The sequence below is a fragment of the Diabrotica undecimpunctata genome, chromosome 6 (assembly GCF_040954645.1).
Source record: "Diabrotica undecimpunctata isolate CICGRU chromosome 6, icDiaUnde3, whole genome shotgun sequence".
In the NCBI taxonomy this organism is placed as follows: domain Eukaryota; kingdom Metazoa; phylum Arthropoda; class Insecta; order Coleoptera; family Chrysomelidae; genus Diabrotica; species Diabrotica undecimpunctata.
In genome coordinates this window covers 98,554,295-98,572,993 of record NC_092808.1, presented here as the reverse complement: position 1 = coordinate 98,572,993, position 18,699 = coordinate 98,554,295, and the positions used below count along the sequence as shown (strand labels likewise).

The 18,699-nt window shown below is 31.3% G+C and overlaps 1 protein-coding gene across 1 annotated transcript in view; it reads right to left on the bottom strand.

Annotated features, from left to right (window-relative positions):
* Positions 1-3,482: 3,482 nt before the first annotated feature.
* The window catches only part of LOC140443612 (annetocin receptor-like), a 720,544-nt gene continuing 705,327 nt past the window's right edge, over positions 3,483-18,699 (bottom strand). The window contains exons 5-6 of the mRNA XM_072534964.1: positions 6,032-6,142; positions 3,483-3,900 (exon numbers count right to left, since the gene is read on the bottom strand). Of these exons, the coding sequence (XP_072391065.1) occupies positions 3,827-3,900; positions 6,032-6,142 (185 nt within the window). The 3' untranslated portion in view covers positions 3,483-3,826. The remainder of the gene's footprint in view (positions 3,901-6,031; positions 6,143-18,699) is intronic.

The window sequence follows — 18,699 nt, the reverse complement described above, 5'->3', positions numbered from 1 at the left end:
TTCGGGAATGTGTGAGGTAAGAATATCAAAGTATTAATATATTTACTATGAATGTTCATATTTTAAGGTTATGTTATTGTTTTAATACAATTTTAATGAATGTATTTTAAGGTATTTTGTTGTTGTTTATATCGGGGTTATTTCAAAATTAATGAACATATCATTAAATTTATTGACGAATTAAAAAAATATTTAAATTAATGTTTTATTGTTTTTTAAGTGCTAGTGATTTTATCCTCTAAAAGACTAAATGTATTCGTTTTCTCGTAGTTTAAATAGTTAATAGTTGTTTTGTTAACATAACTGAAAAATTCAGTAATGCTGGATATATTTAACACATTTTTGCTGGCAATTATATAACCAGATCTAAAAAATAAACTCAAAAACTATTACATTTTATACATACAAAAACATTCAAAAAACATTTTAAACACCGCTAAGAAGACCGCTTTGCAATTAAATGCTGGTAACTTTATTACTAGCGGACAAGATAAGCGGCGATCTATTTTACACTACCTTTATGAATAACATTTTACTGATCTGTTGTTTCAATCAGCACTGTTCAACAAGTTATCGTTTATTGGTTTTAATATTTTATTGCAATAGTACGAGTACGAAATATTTATTTAAACAGTGAAATTATTAAGGAACTGCTTTAATTAGTTGCTTTAATAAAGTCCTCGTAGACATACCGTTTCAGGACTTGCAACTTAATGTAGAGTCATATGTCGCCATGTTACCAATCCAACGGTAACTTTACCATCCTATTTGTAAACACGACATAATGTAAACTAAACTTCATATATTAATTTTTAAAGGGTTTTTACCCTCATATTTAGTGGCTACATTCATGTAATATATTGACACTGATGATGGAATACTTATTCCGAAAACGTTTTGTCTTTTTAACATAGCCCGACGGGGTTTTTTATATACCTTTTTATAAAGGATTTTATTGGAAAGTTTTTTGCATTAGTAGATCAAAGTAGATCAAATTCAAACTTGTCATCATATTACATTTCTGTTTATCGTTAAAAATTTATTGATGGTCGTGGGTTGTATTGGTGTTATTTAATAATTTAGCAAAATACATAATCAGCAAAAATCTTATTTAAAACATGCGAACGGTTTTTGCAATCACAATCAATGAAGTTTTTATGCTTATTTAACATTGACTGTTAAATAATTTGTGTTCGATATTTTCGTCTATTGTACAACCCTCGTCCTTTTTAGGGTGTAGTAGTTGTATATAAGTATCTATTTTTTTATAAGTAGTGTAGTGAATCGGTACTTTAAAGCAAAAAAGGTAATTTGGAAGAAAATAAAATACAGTCGAAACGTATAGTGTTATCTCCAGAAAAACTGCATTTAGTTCTGAAAGTCGAAAGTTATTCAATTTGGAAAAAAATAATATGGGTCCATTGACATCTGTTAGAGCAGTTTAGAAACGGACATGCGATGCTTGCGGTATCTCAGAGAGGACATTCCAAAAAATTAATAATATGAGTGAGGATGAAATAAATAAAGCAAGCAAGAGAAATCGTTCGATATCCAAAAACCTTAGATTTGCATTTTTGGATTTTTGCTTAAGGAAATGTGTCAAAATCATCCTGGCAAGATGGCACCACGAAATGTTATTCTTCTAGTCGTTCCAGTATTGGTAAACGCTACATTATACTTCATGTTGGAAATGATGAGGGTTTTATTCCAGAGGCTAGTTTAATTTTTGTGTCCACAATGAATAAAAGTGATTACCATGGAAATATCGATGCAAATATTTTTAAAAAATGGTTTGAAGAAAATTTGTGATAAAAATTGGAGCGACCATCCATAATAGTGTTGGATAATGCATCCTAGTAAACGAGAGACTTTCTTTAATGAGCTGGACAAAAGAAGAAATAAAGCTGTGGTTGACAGAAAAGAAAATTTATCACAGTGACATATTTTTAAAAGTCGATTTAATTTAAAGGTGTGGAGAGCACAAAATTCAAAAGAAATTTGGTAGTGACCAAATGGCTCTTAAATATGGCTATGAAGTTCTTCGACTTCCGCCCTATTATTGCCACTATAATGCAGTTGAGTTAGTTTGGGGTATAGCCAAAAATTTTTATGATAAACATGCATCCAAAACAACAGATGACGCTAGCGTTCTTAGTTTATGGAAAGAATCGCTAGAACAAATAAAAGCAGAACAATGGCAAAATTGTATTAGACATACGGAAGATATAATCGTTCAGTCTTTTCAAACCGAGCGAGTTATAGATGAGGTCGGGCCTCTAATTAAATATTAACGCCCCACTGTTTAAGGCCCATTGATCATATCTTAATTGCATATCGGCCGTCATAGGGTGAAAGGACTTTACAAACGTTTCCACAGAATGTTATATTACAAATTAAACTACGAAAAAATTAATATCTTTAGTCTCTTACATGATAAAATCACTGGCAACGAAAAAAAAAATAAAACATTAACTTAAATATTTTTCAAATTCGTAAATAAATTCACCGATTTATTAATTTATTTTGAAATAATCCTGATAAAAACAGCAACAAAATACCTTGAAATACAGTAAATAAATAATTCAAGTTTGCATAAAAAATAACAACAAAAAAATGAATATTTATATGAATAAAAATATGAATATTTATAGTAAATATCTTAATACTTTGATATTCTTACCTTACAAATTCACAAACAACAAATAAAACCAATCGCACAGAAGGAACGTTCATAACCGAAAGTCCTTATTTATTCTTTGAACAAATTAAAAAACCAATATTTCTAACTTCTTTTAGGTTTTCCATTAAACATATCTGCCAATATAAGTGAGTTTAAGATTTTAGCTGCAGATGTTCTGAATAGTCAACTTTTTTAGTGTAAATATTTGTGAGCTTATAATATTTGCATTTAATATATACAGACTTCGATTATTCGTTCAAATTATTAAACCTTAGCGGTTTTCAAGCATTTTATGGTCTTTACCTGTCACGGAGGCAGGTGGGCCAGTGATCAATTTGCAAATCTTTCCGGGTCTATTTTAAAATCACTGGTTTTATTGCGGTGATGAGTTTGTACTATCTACGGGTGCATTTATGCTAATTGGCTAACTAGTTTTCGTATAGCCGCACAACTACGGCAAATGTATTGAGTGATATTTATTGAAAACAATACAAGAAAAAATGCAAGAATTGCAGCTATAAACTAGTTGATACTGAAATTTTAATGTAGTTCAACATAAAATTGTTCTTGGTATTTTTGGGATTGATTTGGCTGAAATTCTGTTGATAACTGTTGGCATGTACACTTTTAGATACTTGAATTTATAAAATAAAACATCAAACACACCAGCAATTACACTATACTGTTAACGTAAAAAAATAAATAACTAAAAATATTTACCAAAATATAATTCAAAAAATATTTTTCAAAATCTGTAAATTTCCTTTAAAACAAATTTTGGGCCTACTCGTATACCATATATTTTTTAAGAAATTGCTGCTACTTTCGTTTTATATAAAAAAAGTAAATAAATAACTAAAATAAAATTCTAAAAAATAGAAAGTAAGACCAAATCCCAAACAGTACAATATATGTTGCAAATCTTGATGCTACTCTCATAATATTACAATCTTAAATCACAGATTCAGTAATAATTTCGAGGTCAGTAAATTCCGTAGTAAGTTCACTCATTTCTACCAAAGAAGAACCCGAAATATCATCATCTATCTCTGATTTCATTTGGATCGATTCATCTTCGGTGGGTGATCCTTGGAACCACTTCAAGCAGTTTTTATGGCGGAAGAGACCTCCGCCATTCTCCTTATTTCAGGTGGCCGTTGTCACTATCCACTGCTGCGCTGCGTATTGGGCATAATAAGGGCGATGATTGGGCGAGCGACCTGATAAAAAAAATAAATAAATTGTACTAAAAAACTAAGTATACCAATCAGCAGATTATAGTTTCATGTGGATGCTATTTAAATTTTACAGTTATAGAAATACACCCACTTTTATTCATATATGTTTTGCCTGCCCTCAGTGCTTATAAAAAAATTATGCTAACGAATCTCAGAATAAAGGAAATACTAGTTGGAACATTTGGACGACAACTACGGCAACAAAACAGGCTAATGAATTTTGCAATATGAAACGTACAGAGATGGCGTGGTAAAATGAAAGACGCTACTAAAGAATTTGAACAACAAAAAATATCGATATGTATCATTACAGAAAGAAAGAAAAGGTAACTTACGATACACTTTTTTATTTGGTACACTTACACAGTGTATTACGTATAAGATGAAGGCAGATAAAACATGCTACGTATTCTCTTCTCTTTTATATGAAGTTGAAGCCCGAACAATTACTAAAAAAAAGACATTCTAGCTTTGGGATATGCTGTTATCAAAGAATGTGGAAAATATCATAACCACAACACGTTAAAAATAAGGAAACATTAAGAAGGGTAAGAAAAGAACAATATAAAATACAGAAAAATAAGGTACATTACTCATATGCCAAGAAATGAAAAATATGAGTTAATGCGATTGGTTATACAAGGGAAAGTAAAAGGAAAAAATAATACCGGGAAGACGACGTAGATTCTAATTGAACAATTTAAAGCAGACAGAGTAAAAATACGAAGAAGATACCACGAACAATGGTGGAATCTCTTATGGAATGGAAAACATTATATCTTAGTACTATACATAAAAGGGAGATAAGAAAAATTTTGAAAATTAGCGAGAAATAGCTGTAACAGGATCTATTTGTAGAATATATGAGAAGGTTTTGAATACAATCGAGAAAATATATTCAGATTCTAAAGCAGAAGAACAAGCAGGAATTCTTATGGGTCGATCCAGTATCGACCATATTTCTTCTTAACCCAAATAATAGAAAAAAAAAAGATGGCAAATAATCAACAAATGCATTAGCCCAAGTCGAAGAGAAAAAAACGTGCATTAATTAGTGGATTATATTTTTACGTGCGAAAAAAAAATATTTGTTAAAAAAATTTTTTTACACCTTGGTTATTGCTTTGAACAGGGACAACTCTTGCATTATAAATTAATTAAGCTACAGAACTCCCTATACGTTACATTTTTAACTTTATAGTTCTTATAGCTAAAGTCAAGACACCGATTAAAAAAAAGTTTCCTTCTACGACCAGTAGAAGTGAACTTAGCCTAATTTGATTAAATTGTGGTAGACGTTGGGTCGGTTGGGCTACTCTCCTTCACTTTCACTCTGACGTTGTTCAGGTCGAGAACGGCTAGTTGGATCGTGACATGTAAGGTCGTAGTCGTTTGAAAAAGGATAGCTCATGAAGTAAATAATAAAGGGTTGGGGTCCGAGAGTGAATTATTAAAATTACCTTAAGCTTATAGTGCCTAAAGAACTTAACATACAGGATTGTGCTATATGTCACCTAAGAGCAGTTACCAAATAAAATACGATAACAAAGAAAAATCAAACATGACAGCATGCTAAGAGGGCCTTAGATACGTATATTTGGTTCTATCGGGCCAATCGTGACGAGCGAGTTATAATAAAATTGTGTGCATCATTACAGATTATTTAAATTAAACAATATATCATTCTCTAAATGTCAAAAATATTTCTCGTTTATCATGTACGTTAAATTATACATTATTAATAATTATACATAAATATATATATATATATATATATATATATATATATATATATAAATATATATATATATATATATATATATATATATATATATATAAATATATATATATATATATATATATATATATAAATATGTTGGAAATATCGAGTATGTGGTCTATATTAAATAAAAATCTTTGTTTTTTCTAAAGCTCAATATTTCGCCATTTATTTGATAGCTTCATCGGGAGTAACTGTAAAAAACAAACATTTCAAAACACTGATATATATATATATATATATATATATATATATATATATATATATTACATGCTTACTGATGAGAAAAAGTTTAATTTAATCGAGGAATATTTAATATCTTTTAATACTTACCGGGGAACTTTGCAGCAAGGCGATCGTTGTTCCCGTTGCAACGGGACCATCTCGAAAATGGTCGTAGCGAAGTGGTCTGGACTTCGCCTGACGAGTTGCTGGGGCTTTGTCCTAAAATTTAAAATAAGTATTGGTTAAAAATATTAACTTTATTAAAATAATAAATTGTTTTTATTTTTGGTTGTCAAATTTATTAAAAATATTGTCTTAAACATTAAACAACAGGTTTTTTCTTATCAACCTTCTTTTAGCTACCTATAATGATACTTAAAAAAATACACGTCTTATTTAATTTTAGGTTCGGTACTAATTTATTTTCCAAATTTTGAATTATTTTACCAAAGCCTATTAAGAACAAATAAAATTCTAACTAGTAGAGAAAAATATCCCCATCTTCTTACTTTCTGTAATAAAAAAAATCTGTTAAAAACAAAACTGTTTGAGATGACTAGCAGTCCAACAAACAACTTAATCTTCTTCCTTAATTCTAAATTCTGCAGTCAATGACCAATTTGTAAATAATTATAGTCCGTCTAGAAAGTATCCGGAAAAAAGAAAGCAGAATTATAATTTTACATTATTTATTTCTATCACTTGAAATATAGAATTTCAACAAATAATTCATGTCATTTACTTATATAACCTCCATTTATATTTAAACACTTTGCTAAATGTTAAGGTACACCCGAAACTAGGTCAAGGCCATAATTTTCTGTAATGGTTTTCCAGGCCTGTAAAACTAACCGAATTAAACCTTCTTTATCTCGTGGCGCTGCTCGTTGAACTTCAATCTTCATCAGTCCCCATATGTTTTCAATGGAGCTAGGATCTGGAGATGCTGCTGGCCACGGAATTGTTGCCAATTCGTGTTCTTGCATCCAAGCTTGAGTATAAGCAGAAGTATGGCATCTTGCATTATCTTGCTGAAAACGACACCCCTCTGGATATAAAAGATGAGCCGTTTCAAGACGAAAACCTTTTAGGATGTCACAATATTTCGCACTATCAACAGTACCATTAACTATACAGAGAAGTGTAGCACTACGCTGAGATATTGCTCCCCAAATCATTATTTTAGTGGGAAATTTGGAAATTTTAACGGTAACATTTTCTCTTGATAGGACTTTTAGATGATTTGCAACAAGCTGGAAACAAGTTTCATCAGATATAAAGACATTATTAAAATTATGTTCTCGAAAACGTTGACAACAATCTATTCTTCGTTGCCTTTGCAGAGGTGTCATTGTAGGGATTTTTTTTCGATTCCTTGATATGTAGCCTTGCTTTTTCAAAGACATGCGGACAGTTTCTGGGCACACTTTTATTCTTCGTTGATTTCCGAATCTGTTCGCTAATTTTCGAAACCTTAGGCGCGGATTTTGTCATTCTAAACCACTAAAGCATTTAAATTGTTTCCGCGAATCTTACGCAGTCTACCCGAAACTGGTCTATGTCTCATATCTATGCCATTTTTTATCCTCTTTATTGTCTCATACACTGCACTTTTTCAGTCAAACGCACTAATTTTTTAACGTTTTGGACACCCTTTCTATACAAATATTCCACCACTTTTCTTTTTTCTACTTGCGACATTATTTCACAAATCTTAAGTCTGTTTACAAACAACAATATTTGACAGATGGTGTTGTCATGCGATTTTGTCCATAACCTACTATCGGCACAACCTACTTGATGCATTACTTTTGTCTTAAAATGTTACAAAAAGGAAATCTATTAAAATTAGGAAAAATATAAAATTCCGGATACTTTCTAGACGGACTATAAAATAATAGCTATTATCTTTAACGTACTTAGAAAATATGATATCATCTGAAAATGCCATTTTATATTTAAACTAAAGCATTGGATAGAGATGAAACATTTTTGTTATTTTTGCAGCTCTCTTTGAAGTTTAGAATAGAAACTTCCGAGTTAAATTATTAATTAATTAAGTTGCTGATGATTACAGTCGACATAACATACCGACACAAGAATCTATATTAGATGTATCGTCACTCTTTTGGTCGTAATAAAAAAAAAGCAAAACAATCACGGCTAACTTCTCTATTTGGTTATCTTAATATGGGTTTATCGTTTAAATTTTCTATTGCATTTTAAAAATTGTATTTATGTATGCAAAAAAAGAAATACTGCATAATATGAAAAATACCTACATAATAAACTAAAAACCACTAAAAGTGACTCAAATAAAAAGAAGAAATTAAAATTTCAGTTTCTATAAATGTTAACTCTAAAGAGAATAACAAAACATCCTATTATAAATAGGCACACTTTTATGTCTTGTATACCATCGCAAACTTGAATATTTTGGCCATGTTATGCGCCACCCAGAGAGATATAATATACTCCATTTAATAATACAAGGCAAGGTAGACGGAAGAAGAGGGCCAGGTCGAAGAAGAACTTCATGGCTTAGAAACTTGAGAGATTGGTTTAACAGATCCTCTGAATCTCTGCTCCGAGCTGCCGTCAACAAAATTACTATAGCCAATTTGATAGCCAACACTCGATAATCGAGCTCGGCACATGAAGAAGAAGAATACCATAGACAATATCGTATTATAAATAAACCTCCTGCCTTAAATCCTTACAGCATATTGATCGTCGTCATTAACATTCAATACCTGACATATCGGTTTTTTGAGGTATCAGAGGAAAAACTGCCGGTTTTGTTTGTCCAAAAGTGACCAGTGTAAGATAATTGGAACGAAGAATTAGGTCAAGTTGAGAAATAATACAACTCCTTGAATCAAAAGCATACAGGAATCGTTAAGTACTGTAAAAGGCGGGAACACTGCAGCAGGAGAAAGCCGGAACGATTGCAGGTACGAGGCATAGCAAGAAAAGGAAAACGAGGCGACAGCAAGCAGGGACATATTTGGAAAACGTGGACAAGTTTCCTTGAATCGCCACAGCAGCAACTACGGAGAATTGTTTTTGGTATGAGGACATTTTTGAAGCTACAGTGAAAAACTCAGTCTTAATTTGTTATGACATAAATGAGTGGTTTTTGCGTATTAAATACCACAGTGCATATTTACATAAACACTTCAATATTATAATTTTTTTTTTATATTATAATTTCTTGTATCCGTAATCTTGATAAATCAAAATATTTCATATCAAACTAATTTGGGTCACAAAAGAAAACAAGATTCATAGTTTTAATATTGGTTACATACAATAAAAGATAAATTAATCATTGATAAAACTTATATGATTGAACATTTAATACAAATTGATAAAATAAACGAATTTTGTTATGTCAACTTTGAAATTCCTGTGTATTATTTATGTCGTTTTTACCTAACCTTTTATTAGGAAGCCACTAAGAAATCTTTTTTAAACCTACGAAACAAAGTAAGTACTAAAATTAATAATGAGCCCTGCGATATATAATTGATAAATTTTTTGTTTTGACTTTGATTAATTAGATAGTTAGTAAATTAATTAATTGAAGTAAATTATTTTCACAAGTAAAAATAGAGTCAAAAAGAGAACACTACAATATATATATATATATATATATATATAGAAATGTTTCTTCAACGTCGATATTCCCAAAAAAAAATCTTTATTTCGAAAATAAGTTACAATTTTTGAGAAATTCTACAAACTACTACATTTAATGATTTAAAGTTGACTATTGAAACATAATAATTACAATAATAATAAAAATATTGATTTCTTCCTATTTATAACGTCGGATATCGGAATCTGCTGATTCTTAATAGTAAGGGAGCTTATGGCTACATTTCTCCTCCCTCCATTGGTTGGGACTTCGTCCTCGAAGTTTTGGTTACTTCGGCTATCAGCTCGTCTAGTATCTGGATCTGGGCAGGATGCAATTTTTCTCCAAATAGGATTTTGGAAATTCGTTTTCTTTTCCTAATTAGGAAGATTATTAGGAAAGCTAAAATAGTTAAAAATATTATAACAGAAGTGGTGCTCAGTCCTATGGATAATCGGGGTAGTACTTCTATGGTATCTATTGGTTGAATTTGGCCATGTGTCTCTGGGATTGTTAATTTTTCAATTTTCATCTCATGGTTTGGTATTAATTTTATTGGAACAATTTTTGGAATGGAAATGTCTTGAGACGTCTTTTTATTAAATTGGATACCTTCAATCATTATTGGTACATCTGTCGTCAAGAGGCTGGTTGAATTAATTTCTATCTGCTGGATTCTCATTGGGTGAACTATTCCTAGCAATATGACTTTGCTGGTTTCTTGGAAAAAGTTCTCTGTGATTAATGTTTTTGTGCAATTATCTACATTGGGTATGTTACATTTGGATTGTACATAGTTGGAACAAACTATGTTATCGCCTTGTCCTATACAAGTGTTGAACCATTTATTATTTGTATAGTAGCTTGCAGGTGGCAGAATCATAACATGATCTTTGTTTGGAATGGGATAGATTTTATAGGTAGTATAAGGAATTTCATGGAGTATAGGGATTTTAATTATTATGAGCATTGTATTTGAAGTTACACAAACTAAAGTTTTTGTTGACTCTATAAGTTCATAAGGGTGTTCATTACTATTGGGAATTGAATTTCTGGGATAAATTTTGAGAAGGTTCTCTTTAAGGTCTATTATTTCCTTTAAAGTGAATAATTCTATATTAGAGATATTAAGTTCAGATAAAGTAATGGTTCTTATAAGTTTCATTAGAAATTCGTTTATATTTTGGAGATTTATTATCTCATTGTGTAGAATGATATAGCTGTCGAAATCAGCTGATAATTTGTTGAGTGCAGATATGAGAATTGAATTATCAGAATTTAGTTTTTCTAAAAGTTTATCGAATCTCGTGTTAAAAGAGTTTCCATAAGATATTTGGTTATTAAATTTTTTTATGATTTCGTTTTGTTTATTTTCTAAAGAGATTATGTGTGATTTTAACAAGTCTAAGTCAGAGTCGTCTGGATTTCCAGTCACGTATTTGATGGCTGTACCTAGAAAATTAAAAAGTCCGCGTTTCTGTTTTCGCGTAATCTTGTGTAGATCGTCTTTTGTTTGTTCTTGTATGTGGGTGTATTGGGAGTACAGTAGCGAGAGAGGTGCATTTTTGAAGTGATCTTTGAAATAGCTTGTCGGACTAGCGTCAATACTGTCGGATAATTTGTCTAGTGGAATGTGAAGAAAGTGTCTGTGATAGTGGGAGATTTCTCTTGATTTGCCTATCTCTTCAGCATAGTAACCATTATTCGGAATCTCCTGAATATTGAGTGGATGGACCAGGGCGAGGATTGTCCTGTGAAAAATTTGGGTCTTGAGTAGGTTTATCTACATGTTTTCGTATTCGTTTTACATATTTAAGGTGAGTGCTTGTTAAATTTTGTTTATCTGTTTTACCGATTATTTTTGTTTTGTCTTGCGTTTCTGGATGAATAGTGGAGAAAGGGGCTTGTAATTTGGACTTATGTTTTTTCTTAGAAACATATAGGGATTTTGTAAGGTCTATTTCCGGAATATCTTCGGCATTTTCGTTTTGTCTATCTAAGAGTTGTTGTCTTTTTTGTTTTTGTTTATTATATAGTTCTGCAATAAAGGGTTGGAGTTCTTCTTTATGTCTTTGATTATATGTTTCGTATATCGGAAGATCAAAGTCGAAATGTATTTCTTCTGCATAGGGTCCGTACAGAATTGAGAACGGGGAATAATCTGTGGAACTGTGGATTGATTGGTTGTAAATAAGAATGGCGTGTGTTAGAATGTCATCTAACGAATCATTTGGATTTTGGGCTTGTAAGGTCCTAAGTTTTTCAATAAGAGTTGAATGAAAGCGCTCTACTGGAGAGTTTGAGGAAGAATTGTTTACTGTTGTAAAATGTATTTCGATTTTGTGGATATTTAGGAATTCTTTAATGACTGCGGAATTAAATTCGGTGCCGCTGTCGCATACAATCTTTTTTGGGTAATTGTGGTGCGAAAAGTAGTGTCTTAATTTATTTAGTATGGAAATGGAAGTTTTGTCGGTGAGCTTATAGCATTGACCGTATTTGGAAAAAGAATCTATTATTGTGAGATACAGGTTTTTATTGCAGTGGAATAGATCGATATGTAATATATCAAAAGGTTTTTGACCTAACAACGGTCCTAATTGAGGAAGTTTATAAGGACGTCGCTCGTATTTATTTTTTAGGCAAATTTCGCATTTATTGATAAAATTAGAAATAGTTGTCTGCATTGAGGGCCAATAAAATTTTTGTTTTAAATGTTTGTAGGTTTCAATTATTCCGTTGTGATTTTCTACGTGATATTTCTTTATGCATTCTATTTGTTGGTTTTCTTCTTCTATGTCCTGAAGTAGTATATTGCAAAATATTGCTTTGACTGTGGAATTTATTTTTTCTTTAAAATAGTTACAGATAAAAGGTCTAAATTCGTGAGGGATTGTTATTGCAAATTTTTGATTTGGTCTAAGGATATTTTGGAAGGTATTTGCTATTTCTGTTTTCCAATTATTTGTCAAAGTGACAGTGTAACGGTGTTTGTTAAAAATTCTTTTGTATTTAATTTCAAAATTATTTGACTCCGGTTTAAAAATAATTTGGTTTGAGGATAAATTAATTGGTTCAGGTGAAATCTCTATTCCAGTGATAGGGTTCTCAACTGATGTATGTTGTGTGTTAGTACTGTTTTGTAAGTTGTCAAAATCGGCAAGGAAATCGTCTATGTCGAAATTGTCGGGTGGTTCAGCACATTCTGAATTCGGGGGTTCAGCACATTCTGAACTCGAGCTTAGGGCATTTATTTGGACTCGGCTAAGAGCATCAGCAACTTGATTCTCTTTGCCTTTTTTATATTTAACTTCAAAATCGTATTCTTCTAGTTTAAGTCTCCATCGGGCTAATCTAGAAGTGGGGTCTTTAATTTTGTAGATCCATACGAGAGGATTGTGATCTGTTTCTACGGTGAATTTTTGGTTGTATAAATACATACGGAAGTGTTTACAAGAATCTAGTATGGCTAGAAGTTCTTTTTCAATAGTGGAGTAGTTTCGTTCTGCGGAATTTAGAGTTCGAGAATAGTAGGCAATAGGGTGATTATTTTGAGATAATACTGATCCTATAGCTATATTAGAGGCGTCTGTAGTCAGTACAAAAGGCTTTTCGAAGTCTGGATATTGTAAGATTGGAGAATTAGTTAACAATTGTTTGCATTTTGCAAAACATTCTAAATAATTTGGATTTGTGGGGTCGATAGTTGCTCCTTTTCGAGTACATCTCGAAAATGGGGACGTTATTTTTGCAAAGTTGGGTATGAATCTTCGGTAGTAACCGATTAAACCAAGAAATGATTTAATTTCTTTTACTGTTTTTGGTAGAGGATATTTTTGTATAGCTTCGATTTTTGCTGGGTTAGGTTTGATTCCTTCGGTTGTCACTACGTGACCTAAGAAAGAAACTTCTTTCGTGAGAAACTCGGATTTGTCTAACTGAATTTTTAAATTATTTTTTCTAAAAGTGTCAAAAATAGTCGCAATATGAACTAAGTGTTCTTGCAGTGACTTGGAAAAAATAATGACATCGTCCATGTAGACGAAGCAAAATTTATGAATAAAGGGCCTAAGAATATTGTCCATTAACCTTTCGAATGTTGCTGGGCTATTCTTTAAACCAAAGGGCATACGTAAAAATTCAAAGTGACCATGCGGAACTGAAAAGGCTGTTTTCCGAATAGAATCCGGATGAACTTCAATCTGATGGTAACCTTGAGCTAAATCTAATGTTGTGAAATAACTGGCTTTTCCTAAGTTATCCAGTATTTCATCTATCTGAGGAAGTGGGTAGCGATCACTTTCAGTATGATCATTGAGCTTCCTATAATCAATTACTAATCTAAATTTTTTCTGACCTGAGGCATCAGCTTTTTTTGGTACTATCCAAACTGGAGCTGAGTACGGTGAAATTGACGGTCGAATTATCTTATTATCTAATAAATTATTTATTTGTTTTTTTATTTCTTCCTGCATTGCTTTGGGATGCCGAAATCCCTTTACATAAATTGGATTTTCATCCTTAGTTTTAATTTCGTGTCTAACAGCTGATGTGAAAGTTAAATTTTTGTTTTCGTCGTAAAATACGTCTTTAAATTTTTTGCAAAGACTTATAATTTTATATTTTTCTTCGTTATTCAAGTGCGAAGTACGTATTTTGTTTTCGTTAAAATGCGTCGTTGGAATTTTTACTATATTATAATTACAGAAGTTCTCAACTTCAATTCTCTTATTAAATTTCATAGGCATAGGTAAGTCGAAAGTGTCTAGAAAGCCGTTTTTTGCAACGTGAATAGAATTGGGAATTTTGATACCTTGAAAGTGTCTTTCACGCAATAAAACTTCGCCATTATGAACGCTTACTGGAATTTTTTGGTATAAAGTTTCAAATGGAATGCTAACGTGAGGATTCTCGAAGGTTAAAGTATGAGTTGCGTAGCTAATTGTGGCGTGGAATCTTTTCAGATCGTAAGTTCCAAGGAGGAGGTCAAAGTGTTGGCTAAAATCAGCAATTTTTACGTCGAATGTTTGTGGAATTCCATATTCTAGGAATAGTGGCGTCTTAATATTTAAGTCGTGCTTGGAAGTAATTTTCATTGACGTTAGCGAAAAAGGTTTTCGATAAATATGATTTTTATCAAATAGTTTGAGAGCTCGCGGATTTAAAATTGAATGGGAACCGCCGGTATCGATTAAAACGCGTAGATGTGTTTTGGGTGTAATGAAGCAAGGTAACCCAGGGGAACTTTCGATATTATGTAGGTTTATACAGGGGGTGGATGATCGTCTAACGGGATGGCTTGAAAATCCTGATGATTTTCATCATGCAAATCGGGCTCTTGTTCGGATTCGTAATTTTCGAAATCGTTTTCGAAATATTGGGTATCATTTGAGTCTATGTGAAAATTGTGGCTTCTATTAGTTGTAATTGTCATGGGCTGATGGTTTCTGGTTGTGGTAGTTTGAACACCGCTCATTGGAGTAGCAAAATTTGGTTGGGGTCGAGGAGCTTTATATTTATTTAATCTTTGTTGGTTGTTTTTCGGAACATTGTTTCGTTGGAAGGATTGATTTTGTTCGTGAGAACTGAAATTTTGTCTCTGAGGAAAGTTATAGTTCTGTTGTGGAGTAAAGTTAAAATTGGGCTCTGTGTTGTGAGTTGAAGGTCTCACATAATTCGAATGCGTGGGTTGGAAGTTTGAGTATGTGGGTTGGAAGTTTGTGGATCTTTGATTATTCGAAGATTGATAGGGTTTATTTTTGAGTGGGGCCTTTTTGTTTTGTTGGCTCTTAAGGAAGTTCATGTATTGTTGTTGATTTTTGTGGTTATCGTAGGCAATACACTTTTGAAGGGCTTCTTCTAGGGAATTTAATTCAAAATGCGATAAGTATTCGCAATAAGGCTCGTTGATTCCGGTACAGAAAGTTTTGAGGGCAATGTTTTTGAAATATGGAGTTTTAAATGTTACTGTCGCGGGATTATCGTTTAGGGTGATGTGTTGGAGTAAGTCGTTCAGATTTGTAGTTATTCTCTGATGATAATTGTCGTAGGATTCACTATGTTTTTGGACGGTAGTGGATAGTTGTGTTACTAATATGTCTTCGGAACGTCTGTCTCCGTATTTAGTTAATAATGCTGGACGAATTTCTGTCCAATTGGTTTTATTAGAATAGTTTAAGAAATTTCTAGGTTCTCCTTTAATTCGAGATACGATATGGGAATTTAAGATAAATTCTTGGGACGGATTTAAATCTTGGGTGCCTAAGAAAACTATTAAATTATCTACTGCTTTGATGAAGGTGGAGAGGTTGTCTCCAGAAGAGAATTCGGGCAGAGTTGAGCAAAGGCTAGCAATATCGCTATTGGTCATCGGCATTTTGGAACGTAATTTAGATGCAGGCTTAGATTTAGAGGTTTGTAGATTTCTTTTTATTTTTAAATTTAAATTGTCGAATAGTAAACTTAAATTTTCGATACTATTTTGGGAAATATCATTCAATGTACTCATAAAATATATGCAAAAATATAAATGCAAATATATATAAAAATTCGTTGAAGTAAAATGTTATAAATAATATAAATTCAATAAACAATAAATAATAAATTCAATGTAAATGTTTAAGAATTCAATTAAAATAATAAATGCTCATAAACAATGGTAAAGAAAGGAAAAACTTACGCAAGGATGATCGTGTTTGATTTCCAATACATTTTTCTCTTTTACCAGGTTCTTCAGGATTTCATTAAACTAATGTAGACCAGGAAACGACTATGTTTCTGTATGAAATATCCTGTGGTTCGCAGCGCCAGAAATGTTTCTTCAACGTCGATATTCCCAAAAAAAAATCTTTATTTCGAAAATAAGTTACAATTTTTGAGAAATTCTACAAACTACTACATTTAATGATTTAAAGTTGACTATTGAAACATAATAATTACAATAATAATAAAAATATTGATTTCTTCCTATTTATAACGTCGGATATCGGAATCTGCTGATTCTTAATAGTAAGGGAGCTTATGGCTACATTTCTATATATATATATATATATATATATATATATATAAATATATATATATAAATATATATATAAATATATATATATATATATATATATATATATATATATATATATATATATATAAATATATATATTGTGAATATATATATATATGATTTTTGTAAGTTCACCAATTGTATAATGTAGAATTTTTGCCGTAGTTATATTGTTTTTAAAATATTAATAATGGAAATTTTAAATAATAATAGATTTTATTTTATTCATTGTCAAGAATCAAAGTCAAACATAATTAGGCGAATTAAACCATAGGTTTTGCAGTGAATATCCCAAGCACACACACGCACACAATCACTGTTATTGTAGTCTTCGTGTAAATTTATAATAAATTTATTTACTTTATTGTCTAACAATGGTTCCCGTTTTATAAAAAATCTTTAAAATAATGAAATGCTGACATCACGATATCCATTCATTTGCGGGGAATTTATCAAAATTATATAATTTTAATATAAAGTCAACATTTCTGTCGGCTACATGTTTTTGCATTGCAGCTTAAATAGATTAAATGTGGCTCAAATCCGTATGATAGCGGGAAAGTACAACGCTTAATGATTTTTATCTTCAAGTAATCGCAAAATTTTGAAATTTTGGTTTTGATAGTTTTATTAGACTTCGGCTTTTAACATGACGTTGTTAAAATAAATATTATTTGTATCCAGACATTGTTCTATGTCATATTCTTGAAAACACATATTGGGGCATTTATTAACTTATATGTTGTGATACTGTGTCTATAACTAATTGTCTCCAACTAAAACTAATCTTGCTAGCAAATTCGGAATTAGTTTTTTGTATCCCATTTTTTATAATTTTCATTTCACCATGATATTTACCTAAATTAGATTTTGATTCCAATCCTGAATAAGAATTCAGAATAAAGCAATTTTCATTACCAGCGTTAAGAACTGTGAGTTTTTGCCCTTTGGAAACAGGAAGAAAAAGTCCTTGATTGCAATGATGACTCGACAGATTTTAAATGCGTGTGAGAAGAAATATATAGTTAGATATTATAGTAGAGATATATGTTTTGCCCATGAAAATTATACGCCGTTTTTCTGCAAAATAGCGTTTTATACTTTTGCACCGCTTTTTCCTTGGGCTATTTTTTTTTTCTTTTTTATCATGCGTAGAAAATTTTCTTTCTTCGCCATCTTAAATTCTTCTCATATCTTGGGCTTTTTTACCAGTTCGCAGAGGTTATACGTTCTTGTACTTTTTTTAACTCTATAATGGTTTCCTACTCTCTGCTTCACGCTGTATGACTTGAATCACATTAGCAATAACTTCATTCCTCTGTCTATTTAGTTTCTTATTTTTATATTTAAAATTTAAACCACCTTACTCTACTGTTAAGTGCCGAATGGCATCCAAGAAGCTTTAACTGACTTTACTTTTCTAGAGAAATTGGAACATATGACGTCATAGGCGAGAGATAAAGAGCTGGTACGCATAAGCACCCAATTCTCAGAAAAGAAAAATTGCTGGTATAAGTAATCCCACTTACTGGCCAACAGATTACGCAGGAGGAGCTTGCAAGGGCTTGGTATCCTTTTATCTTGACACTGAGAAATTGGCAACGAAAACAAAGTACTCAGAAAAATTATAAATGGCACTAGGATATAAAACGTAAGGAAAAACCACTATATTAAAGATTTATATAGATTTCTCGTGTTAGTCATCATGGCAAATACATATAGATGATTAATTATTAATAGTTTATAGAATAGAAAGATTTAGAGCTGCATTCATCAATATAAAGATAATGTTAACCCACCACCTAAGCTTAAGGAAAACTACTTAAGGAAAAGGACTTACAAAAACTTAGTGTTATGTTTATTCTGTTTTGTTGCACGGTATTGAGACATGAACCTTATCAAAGTCTATGGAGAAGATAATACAAGCATTTGAACAATGGATACACGACGAAGAAGCAGCAAAAGCGAACTATTCGTTACAATAAAAAGTTTGTAATGTAAAGTGTGTAATAAACAAAGTTCGTATTTCACTGATGATTAACATCTATAGCGGATACGGCGCTTCAAGATGAAACTTTG